We start from the raw sequence: 12,146 nt of genomic DNA, 5'->3' as shown, positions 1-12,146 counted from the left end.
AACATCAAAAGACAACCACTGAACAACACAACTAAAGACAGGTGCATACAAATGCAATGGGGTTAAAATGTTTTTAACAAGTGCCAACCTTCACCCTAACCTGAGACAGTAGTGTAACATTAAAACATGCTCATTATCATGGTAACTTTTCAAACGAGGATAAAAGAAATATAGAGCAAGCAGATCTTTGTCTCGTATGAACACAGAAAGTTGTTCTATTGAAATTGCAGGTTGGATTTAAAACATTATTATAAGCTTTATAAATTTTTTATTTTTTTCAGGAAAGGAGATATGCCATTATTTGGTAGGACTATTTGTTGTACAACAGAAAATGAATTGGTGAATTGGATGGCAGCCTTGTTAAAAGCTAAGGTAGTGTAGCAAACCAAAATAAATATATTGAAAACCATGAATTGTAGAATTTAAAAGTTACTGTGATAAGTTTGATTTTTTAAATAAGGAACCACTTGCATTTTTGGCAACTTCCATAGCTTTTCTATGTTGTGTTTTGTACTCTGTCTTATAGATATAAGAAAATGTGGTATGAGTGCCAATGAGACAACTCTCCATCCAAGTAACAATTTGATTTATATTTGTTTTGGTTTTCACAAAGGCTAACAGCAATCACTCTTCCATTGAGGTATCAGATACTTTCTAATGTGAAAATCTAAGATAGTCTTTGTGATGTCCAATAATGGCAGACAAATAGCGTAACATTGTATTATGAAGCAGTTACTTAGGTAATGGCAATTTGGCATGGAAAATACAATTTAGTATTCTCATTTTAATCTTTTTCAGCATCCAGATGGATTTTTGTCATGACAAGGACTTGCAAAATAGGATCTGTGCAATATGAACTGATACCCATTCAACAGGGCACCAGTTAAAGAACACAAAAAACTGTGTTCTTGTTGTGTCTGTTTCCATCAGTGTGGAAGAGCAGTAATACTCGATCTTCTGAGTGCTTTAGGTTTGGGAGAAATTCAAAAGATTGTAAAGAGTTTGTCTTTCATACCAAATACATTTCAGACTTTATAAACAGCTTTATATGATTTTGATAAAAGTTTGATGAAGGAAGAAAACGCCAAAAGATTTTGTGATTTTAAAAGCTTTATGAAACTTTATAGTGTATCAAGTGAAAAATTCGATTGTGAATAATTAGTGAAAATTGTAAAAATTTGAATACAGCGAAATTGTGAAAGAAAGATTTAGGTGATTTGTGAAATTGCCAAAATATAGCTTAAGAATGCTATAAACATGCTGTACCAGTAAGTTTTAGCGTGCTTTGTTGTATATGTTAGTGAAAATCTGAGTCATAATAGAGTGGATTAGTTATGGACTTGAAAAATCACTAGCTTGAGTAAATGTGATACTTATGTTAGTGTGATGATAGTGCTGGCCGTTACATTTGCTTTATAATTTATTTTCATATTTTTACATACTATATATTAATTTTTTGGTCATAATATTTTATAATGATATGACTTGGGATTGTGTTCCTTTTATTGTGCAATTCTATGTACAAGTCTATGTACAATATGTGAAAGATATTGTTCAAAATATATTAACCGACCAACATGGGTGGGCTACAATGATGTTGGTTTTAAATCTATTAGAATGTTAATCTCATATTTGCCTTTTTACCCTTTGAAATCTTCATCATCAAAAATAAATATAATACATGTAATGCTGTGACATAAATCATGTTTTGAAGGTCAATTTCATTACGCAATTGTAAATATCCATTACATATACATGCAGTCATCACTGTTTTTGTAAAAATGATATCTCATTGCATGTTGACTCTAAGTGGTACAAGTTGGTCATACATTTTGCTTCAGTTGTCCCAAACTCAGAAGTAATTATTAGATTATCATATACATGCATTCAAACATATTTTTCATTTCATTATATATTGACTCTTTCCTATGCAGGTTGGTCATGCCTTTTGCATTAGGTCTTCCATAAAAACTGACATTTCTGCAACATCAGTTATTATTGAACAATTTCATTGCAGAATTATTCGTGGCTTGTAAAAAGGTGTTTTAATTCATGCTGATATTCTATTTTAAGACTGTCACAATTTTTTAAACATTAATTTTGCAATACTATGGTCGGCTGTAATGCCACACATCTCCTTTGTAACACTTACTGAATTTTTTGTTTGATTAACCAATGGTGCTTTACTTTAAGGTTTTGCATAATATGATTCAATGTTTTATAAAAAAATGATCATTGCTTGAAATTTACATTCCACTATTAGTTGTTTACATTCCTTGAGTATTCCTATTTGACCACAAAATACAGATTAACATTACACATTACTTTTTTTTAGTGATTAGCATTCTAAATTTAAATTGTCTTAATATATACTGTAAACCAACTTATTTTCACGGATACTTTATTTCGCGTTTAACCCTGACTAGTACGACTTTGCTGCTATTTAATATCGTGATTTTCTGATTTACTTGATGAAGTTTATATTCGCGTTATTTTTCTACTCGCAAAAATAAATTGCACGCGAAAATAAGTTGGTTTACAGTAGTTTTGAAGACAATTTTATAAGGAGTCATGTGATCTCAGATATTATCACTCTTCCATTTGTATTCAATCAACAACCTTCAGATATAGAAATTACAATTTGTTGAATATTATTGAATATTTTACCTGTCTTCCATTTGTATTCAATCAACAACCTTCTGATATAGAAATTACAATTTGTTGAATATTATTGAATATTTTACCTGTCTTCCATTTGTATTCAATCAACAACCTTCTGATATAGAAATTACAATTTGTTAAATATTGTTGAATATTTTACCTGTCTTCCATTTGTATTCAATCAACAACCTTCTGATATAGAAATTACAATTTGTTAAATATTGTTGAATATTTTACCTGTCTTCCATTTGTATTCAATCAACAACCTTCTGATATAGAAATTACAATTTGTTAAATATTGTTGAATATTTTACCTGTCTTCTATTTGTATTCAATCAACAACCTTCTGATATAGAAATTACAATTTGTTAAATATTGTTGAATATTTTACCTGTCTTCCATTTGTATTCAATCAACAACCTTCTGGTATAGAAATTACAATTTGTTAAATATTGTTGAATATTTTACCTGTCTTCCATTTGTATTCAATCAACAACCTTCTGATATAGAAATTACAATTTGTTAAATATTGTTGAATATTTTACCTGTCTTCCATTTGTATTCAATCAACAACCTTCTGATATAGAAATTACAATTGGTTGAATATTTACCAGTCTTCCATTTGACAGAGAAATTGTTATCTTTTTTTTATTTACTTTTGAGAAAGAATGAAGTGAACGTGTGTTAGAATATACGCTAAATATGCAAATGTCAGTATACTGATAGAGACATTTGTTAAAGTCTTGCTAAATTCACATTATTAACACCAAATTAAAGTGGTAACAAAAATTCATCATACCTCATTGCAATCTAATGATCATCTAATGTTTGTAACATTATGTAAAGGACTAACAGACAGAATTGAGCAACATGACAAAGTTATAAAGGGTGCAAAATGTATGATGTTGTTTATTTATATTTTATAAGAGATTTAATGATGCACCTTTAGATTTAGGATGAAGAAGCAAATTGAAAACTTCTGCAATACTGCCTTAGTTAAACTTGGTGAATCATTTTTACAAAACTCAAAATATTGTTCGTGATGATAGACAGGTAAACTAAAAATGTGCTACCTTTCCCTGGACAAGGTAAAATAAACATTATTATCCATGATTACAGGGAAACTTTGTATTATCCATCCATATAACAATTTATGAGCATGCTTGTGTAATAAAATGAAACTGATTACAGAACACAACATCGTTGTGATTTAATGCAACCTTATTATTAATCAAAGAAAGTAAATTTTGAAATAAGTTACTCAAAAGACATTCTAACTGGCTGTCCAAATCTATTGTTAGCATCTTTAAATTTATTTCACTGGTTAAATGTATGCTAATTTGGTCTAGAATTTACATTCTTCATTGGTTACATATTTAGAATTTTCAATAGTTAACTTATATTGCCAATCATGCCACACCTTATTTTATCTTTCTAAAAATTGATAGTTGGGATATTTGAAGTTAAATGTGAACATATTAAGAAATTGTGCATGGCATCAATTGCAGAATTCTCCAATTAGCTTATATCTTGCACAATAAATTTATATTTGAATAAGTTATATTGTTATTATATTTTATATGAAGTTTATATAATATTTGTTAATGATGCATAATTTTATGTATGTTTTGTTTGTAAAAATATTGGATTTGTCTGATTAAGATGAATTAAATTTTTATTCAACTTTATTTTTAAGTTTTTATTTCTTTTTCAAAAAGTAGACAGAGCTTTGAAAAAGAAAAATCACCAAATATCTCTGATGAAAATTCCAAATGGAAAGTCAGTAATCAAATGGACAAATAAAACGCTCAAACACATCAAACGAATGGATAACAACTGTCAAATATCTGACTTGATACAGGCATTTTCTTAAGTAGAAAACAGTTGATTAAACCTGGTTTTATAGCTAGGTAAACCTCTCACTAGTATGACAGTCGCATAAAATTCCATTATATTGACAATGATGTGTGAACAAAACAAAAGGACATAATTTAAAAAATAGGGATACAGCAGTCAATATTGTGTTTTAATCTTAATGACTATGAAAACAAACAAATATGTAACAAAGAAGCTCAAAAAGGCCTTTACACAAAGCACATTAGCAAAAATGAAAAACATGTATACAATAAATTACCATAGCAAAATAACACAAGTTGGGATGTACAAGTACAGAGCCACATCATATAAATAAAGGCAACAGTAGTATACCGATGTTCAAAACTCATAAACAATAGACAAAAACAAATCAGGGTCATAAACCCAAACAGAGGGAAACGCATTAAATACAAGAAAATGACGATACAACATTAAAATGTAACACACACAGAAATGAACTAAGCATTAGACAAAATCATGCGCATTAAATACAAGAAAATGACGACAAAACATTAAATTTTAACACACACAGAAACGAACTAAGCATTAGACAAAATCATGAGCATTAAATACAAGAAAATGACGACACAGCATTAAAATGTAACACACAGAAACGAACTAAGCATTAGACAAAGTCCGATGCATATAACATAGACACACAAAAGGCATATAAACAAAGCATATTATCCAAGCTAGTTTTACCCTGCACTTAAAAGAACAGGTGTTATAGTTTGTGTCTATTCTATGTCTGTTTAATTAAACATTAAACATAAATTATTGGACAGTAGAATGCTTCTGCTACATAAATATGGGCTGTTTTTGACAATACAATGCACATATATCCGGTACTAGCACCATTAAGTCATGCTAAATTACTGTAATTCTCATAATTCTAGCATTTTAGTTAAATTTTAGACGGTTTTCGTGTAAAACGAAAGTGGCCGCATTCGTGTTCATCCTTAATATTGAAATGTAAATTGTATTTAATGATAATACATAACATATATAAAGGTTGAGGATGAACACGGATGCGGCCGCTTTCATTTTTACCAAAAACCATCTGAAAAGTGACATTTTTCGGCATATTAGGTAGATTTTTCATATTTGAGCTTGAATCGGATCGTTTTTAATGACTAAATCTGTTAAAATCTTTCACATAAACTAATTAATTCAAATAAAATAGACACTTAAGTGTTTAAAAAGTGGTCAAAATCTTTCGTCAGATGAACCTGAAATTTGAGGCCAAAATCGGTCCTTACCGGACCTACTCCTTTATGTAGACTTTTCATTAACAGCTATGTATAAAATTTTTGTTATGTTTTTTTCCGGGATCTACATCCTCCTCTTGTTTCAAATTTCATGAAAGCATGTAATACTGTTTGGTGTATTTTTAAAGTCACCACTAATCCACCTCAACAATGCATTAGTTTGTGATTGGGTCTAGTTATGTTAAACCGCTTTTTGGTAGGTAATTGTATTAGTATTGGCACATTTCATTTCCATGGAGATGATTTGGTCCCGCCCCCTTAATCACAGTCTATTGAGTTTGAAATATTTGTTGAGTTTTCATGTATTAGTTTGTGATTAGGTCAGTTTATGGGAAACCAATAGTGGTAAGTTAATGATAATTGGTATGCAGTTGTATAAGCATTGGCATATCTCATTTCCATGGAGATTTATTGACCCCGCCCCCTCACTCATGGCTATTTACTTTTAAACTTGGTTAGTTTTCATATATTAGTTTGATTGGGTCAGTTTAGGGGAATCACTAGTGGTAGGTCAATGAAATTTGGAATGCAGTTGTATCAGCATTGCCATTGGCACGTCTCATTACCATGGATATTATTTGTCCCCTCAGTTATGGTTTATTGACTTTGAGTGTTGCTTAGTTTACATGTATTAGTATGTGTTTAGGTTTGTTTAAGTTAATAGTATTTGGTATGCAGTTGTATTGCATTGGCACATCTCATTTCCATGGTGTTTGTTTAGCGATGAACCTTCAGCCATGGTGCATTGACTTTGAATATTTGCCAAACTTACATTTTAAAGTGTTGCTATTTTAATTTCACCATTTCCATTATGGAAATTACAAAAAATTGAGACATATCTCTGTGATAACAGTTTATTTATTACAGGAAAAGTGTCAGCTCTATCATATTATTTACAGTTATTGACAAAAAAATTATTTAATATAGTCAGAGCTTTATTATTAATTATTTAGAGTAAAATAAGTGTTACATGAAGTTGGTTTCGACTATATAATTTGATAGATATTTTCTTCATAAACTTAAATATACGTCAATAACGTGTTAAAGTGTTATTTTAATTGTCTTTGTAAAGTATTTATCTTTAATGTTTAGTGCATTTTGGTAATATCCTTTTGGCGTGGCTCGACACTTATTCTTCCCGTCAATGTGTTGCTGTGCTATTTGCTGTTATAATTAGTATTCTTGTCCTTCCATTTTGCTTATGTGCTATGTCATCTGCCATTTTGTTTGACTTTGTTGACATATTTGTTTGTTTTATAGTTTATACAACAATGTTGACTGCTGTACACTATTTTGACCTGCTTTGTTTGTTTTGTTCGCACATTGTTGTCAATATAAATGAAATGTGTGCGACTGTCATACAAATGAGAGGTTAAGCGACATGTTACTATAGAACCAGGTTTAATCCACCAATTTTCTTCATAAGTTATTAAAGTAACAATTCAAAACAAACGTCTTTGGATTCACTGTATTATTTATTGACTCTTGTTGTATCTACAGACTGATTAAACACTAATAGTAGATTTTTATAGTTGATAGGAAAATATAAGAATTTGCAATTGACAGACGACGCGATCTCTCATAACCAATTTTTCCCTGAATGTATTTAAACTTTCAAACACTTAGCCCTACCTTTCTGACTTGTACCTTCCACAATATGCATGATCAGAGGCAAAAATTTACTAAATTAGCCTTTAAATGAAAGGAATAAGTTCACAAAGGATTAAAATTGGCACCAGTATTTAGATTTTTCAGGTTATATTAATGTTTAAAAATCTCTCATTAAAAGTTGTGGTGTTACTATCATTACAAAATAAATGTACTCTTATGCATTGCCAAGAATTAGTCCGGTTTAAGGGAGGTAATCCAATCTTATTGATAAAATTCCTTCCAAGAACAGATAACTCGGAGTATACATTGCTATCTGAACATCCCAGCGTGCATGGTTACATAACGAGGTCTGTCAATTAACACCTTGTAGTTTTTGTCTCTTATCTCAAATTTATGTTATAAACATGCAAAATAAATTTGCTTTCGGTTTTGACAAGTTTACTAGTAAAATGTAACAATTTACGGGTCATCTTATTCTACTTTAGATTTTAATTTTGTTTTTTACTCTAATATCCCGATATGTATTCATATTTCTATAGGAGGAAAAGTGTTTTTTTTTTTGTATATATGCTTTTGTTTGTTCTAATATCGCTTATTTTAATGGTAATATTTGAAGGCTTGTTTTTGTTTCTTTTGTCTCTATTGTCTTTTATAACTTGAATATTTGGTTTGGAAACATTCTTTTTTTGTTCTGGCTGTCTGTTCCATGTTTATAAAATAAATAATGTCTACTCCCTTAAACAGAACAATATGTAATAAATAAGCATTTTATAGCAGCATGTGTTTTTGTTATGAATAATAGGTGATGTTGTACGTCAATAAGTCCGCAACCCAACTACAAAAATAAAAAAAAAGTATACATTTAAAAAGGAATACCGTGGCAGTCCGGAACAAAAGTCTATATAATGTAACGGGTACTTAATTGCCCAATTTCAAAGTTTCTTATAAATTTGACTAAAGCAAGCAAAGATCTGCCATAAATGTCTGCCGAAAACTGAAGTTATAACGAAGACACTGACCAGCCGATGTTCGTGACTTCAAACATTTAAGAAAATAAGTGTGTTTACTCAGTCTAGTACGACAATTTATTTCAAGACTATTATACTGCAATAACTTGTGACAAGGTTATCTACCGACTATTGTAATAAAATGGACTGAGCTAGTTTTCCAAATGATTTATATAGTTTTTTTCTTATGTTGTACTGTTTCACCACTGTCCAAGGTTAGGTAAGGGTTTGGCGCCCGTTAACATGTTAAACAACGCCACATTATGTATGTATGTGCCTGTCCTATGTCAGGATCCGGTATATCAGTGGTAGTCGTTTGCTGCTGTGTTACATATTTTTTTATATTGTACATGAATAAGCCCCCTTGGTTTTCTCGTTTAAATACATTTGTCGTTTCGTTTTTTTTTAGCTAAATATGTTGTAAGGGTTTGGTCATTGTTGAAGGCCGTATATGGTGACTGCTGATATCTGTGACATTTAGTCTCTTGTAGAGGGTTGTCTCATAGGCAATCACAAAACATTTTTTCTATGTCAACTATATAAAAAAGTTAATCACAATATATTTATAAACATATAAAACCATGCTAACGACCAGAATTTTTCGTTTGGTGATAGTAAAAGACTATCTTGTTTGGGTTTTTTTCTCGGTATGACAGAAAACTAAGTTTATTGCATTGTTGAAGGCCGTATGGTGACCTATAGTTGTTAATGTTTTGTGTCATTTTGGTTTTTTGTGGATAGTTGTCTCATAGGCAATCACACCACATCTTCTTTTTTATACTATAAGCATAAAAGGACAATATCTAAAATACATTTTCAAACTTTAATACATTTACTACTCCGTGCCGTAAGCCTCCGAAGTTTGTGAATCAATATACAAACACTACAATGGATGTAACAATAATCGAACAAACAGCTTTATATATATACATTTACAAATTGATCAAACAGCAATGTAGAAAACTTTTTTTAAACCTACAAGACTTGAGTGACGTAAATGCTTAAATGTTAAAACAAAAACAAAAATGGAAAGAAAACACATTTTTTGCATATATACACAAGATAAACAGCATATAAATACCATCTGGGACTATTGAAAACTGTCAATATATTATGTCCCATATATCATCAAATGATGGAATGAAGGTTAAACTTTGCTTATTATAATCAATATTTTCAGTTTGATACTCAAGATAAGACGCCGGTATACGAGGGTTACTTGCTAAATGTATATATCCTTAAAAAATATTACTAGAATACCCTACAGATGTCTGATACAATGGCATTATTTACAGGATTACATTTGATAATATGATATCTAAACGAATGAACATGTACAATTTCTTTGATATAAGAGCAAAAAAGGGAACACAGAGAACTAACCGAAAAATGTTAATTAAGTTCTGTTTTTTTTTTTTAAAGTAATAACATAGACCCCCCCCCCCCCCCCCCCCAACTTTCATGACCACACCCCAGCCTTGTAACAAAACATTGATTTCTTACCTAAATTAACTCGAATGTGTTTTACATTTTTTTGTTTATCATCTTGTAGATAACTTTCACTAAATCAATCAAAGATCTGCCATAAATTTCAACCAAAAAGTAGTAATAACAAAAAGGAATAACACGCATTCAACCAATCTAAAGTTAAGTTTGTATTAAATGTCTACTTTCTGCCGCCAACAGTTTCTTTTAAAAGAACTACGAGTTTTTCTTTCTTCCGCAGTTTTGTTTTTATGCCAAAAGCTAACAGTTTCTGTTTAATTTCTTCGACTGACAGGTCTTCAAAATCAACAACCTCGTCGGTTGATAAAGATGATGTGACGGAATTTACCGTTGGTACATGGAACTTTTCGTCTGCGGCTTGTATCTCTTTCGACACATTCTCCTTCTTTTGTGCTCGGGTTACACGAATGTGATGTTCCCACCAGTCGTCATTCTTTTTCACATAATTCCTTCTTTCCCGTTCCATTTCGCTGCATAAGTTTTCTATCCGCTTTCTAACTTTAATCGTATCAATAGTGCAATCCATCTTATTAGTTTTCTTTTGATATATTGTTTTAATACTGTCATTAACTTTTTCGACCGCCTGGCCGCTAAACTTTCGAATCTGTCCGTAATTTGACACGTAAAATGGGATGTGATAGACGAGCGTATGTATATACGGAGTGATATTTTCAGGACGGTATCCATTCCGTTCTTTCCCGATTTCAATAAAGTCAGAAGCCCACTTTTTACACATGTTGAAAACAAATTCTGGTGTTTTGAGTTCAACAGCGGGGGAGTTAATCAGTCGTAAAATGGAGGAAAAGTCATTCCATAGTTTCACCGTTTGATCGTGGGTATTGTTATGAATACAAAACATTAACTTTTCTGGTAAATTTTTCATAATTTTTTTCATATCATCTCCCCTTAAAGAAGTCCAATCTCTTTCGCACTTTCCAAATTTTGGTGTCCAAATGTTAAACGAAACCCCACATGATCTGATACTTTTGACTAAAGACTCTAGATAGTCTGTTTTGTTACCTACTGCTGCTGCTCGGTCATCCTTTTCTGCCGCATCATCAATCAAATTTCGCAGTAACACGTCGAACACTCTCATAGTCAAATGAAGTTCGTCTGGAACGATATGGTTTGGATCAATTTGTATTAGGGGTGGATTCTTTACACTAAACTGTTTCTTACTGTTCTTACTAATCAAATGTATTTCTTCAATGGATCGCCGGTGTTCTTCTAAATGATAGAAATTCCAGGATTTAGAAAAGTCACTTCTTTCCATTTTTGACACCTTGCACCACGGACAAGCATATTCTGCGATTGCGCTACTGAGACCCAGGCATAATTGTACAAACTTCATATCACCTCCAAAGAAAACTTCGATCTCATATTGGCGGTCTCCAATCAAAATTGTACCTTCAGAAGAGAGCTCGTTGATATCATCAAACAACGGTTTTAGCGACGATCGAATATTTTCATAATTTTCAGTGCATTTCACGATCGCCAAAGTTTTTTGATGTAACGAGGATAAACTTGTTTCGTCATCGATCAACGAAAAAGACATTACAACATAATTAGAAATTCGGCTAACTCTGGTTCCGTCGCCTGATACCTTTATTCTGACTTTTTTCTGAGCATCGTCTGTCGGAATATCATCAGCATGATCAAATTTCTGTTTTATTGCATTCTCAACTTCTGACCTGAAATTCAAGAATGCACCGGGTACATTTCCAGGCGTCCGTTCTAGCTGTATGCCTTCGTTAAATTTATCTCTGCAATTTTTTATTAAGTAAAATTTTGGCAGATCATTTGTCTTCATCGCTTTCTCGTGATAGGCTTGGTCACTTATTGCAAATTTATCGAGGAGAAAAAGTATTTCTTTTAGGCGAATTTCATCATTTTGCGATTGACTTTCTGTTTGTTCTCCAAATCTTATGTTGATGTCTTCTCCTTGTTCGGTTTCAAAAACTAAATTTTTTGGTGTCAAACCATAAGTCTCAGCAAACCATAGCGCCTTTGCAGAGTGTGTCCTTAGCGTTTGCATTTTAGCATATCTCTGAGACTTGCCGAGATCACCAACCGGTTTTCCACCGACACTTGAAATATGGTGTTTTTCTAACAAGTCCAAGCATTTGTGTAGGCTGTCGTTTTCGCGTTTTAACTTTTCTGTGATAGTTTCCAATTTCTGGTAATCGGCATTTTCTCGCGATCTTTGTTTTTCTTCGGA

At 31.5% G+C, this 12,146-nt stretch overlaps 1 protein-coding gene across 8 annotated transcripts in view; it reads left to right on the top strand.

Moving 5' to 3' along the window:
• The window catches only part of LOC143042841 (arf-GAP with Rho-GAP domain, ANK repeat and PH domain-containing protein 1-like), a 100,570-nt gene extending 96,221 nt beyond the window's left edge, over window positions 1-4,349 (top strand). For all 8 annotated transcript variants that reach the window (XM_076215319.1, XM_076215317.1, XM_076215314.1 and 5 more), the window contains 2 exons: window positions 282-372; window positions 799-4,349. In XM_076215319.1, the coding sequence (XP_076071434.1) occupies window positions 282-372; window positions 799-822 (115 nt within the window). In that variant the 3' untranslated portion in view covers window positions 823-4,349. The remainder of the gene's footprint in view (window positions 1-281; window positions 373-798) is intronic.
• The last annotated feature ends 7,797 nt before the right edge of the window (window positions 4,350-12,146 follow it).

Source organism: Mytilus galloprovincialis, chromosome 8 (assembly GCF_965363235.1).
Source record: "Mytilus galloprovincialis chromosome 8, xbMytGall1.hap1.1, whole genome shotgun sequence".
NCBI lineage: Eukaryota > Metazoa > Mollusca > Bivalvia > Mytilida > Mytilidae > Mytilus > Mytilus galloprovincialis.
This window is presented reverse-complemented; position numbering and strand designations above follow the sequence as displayed.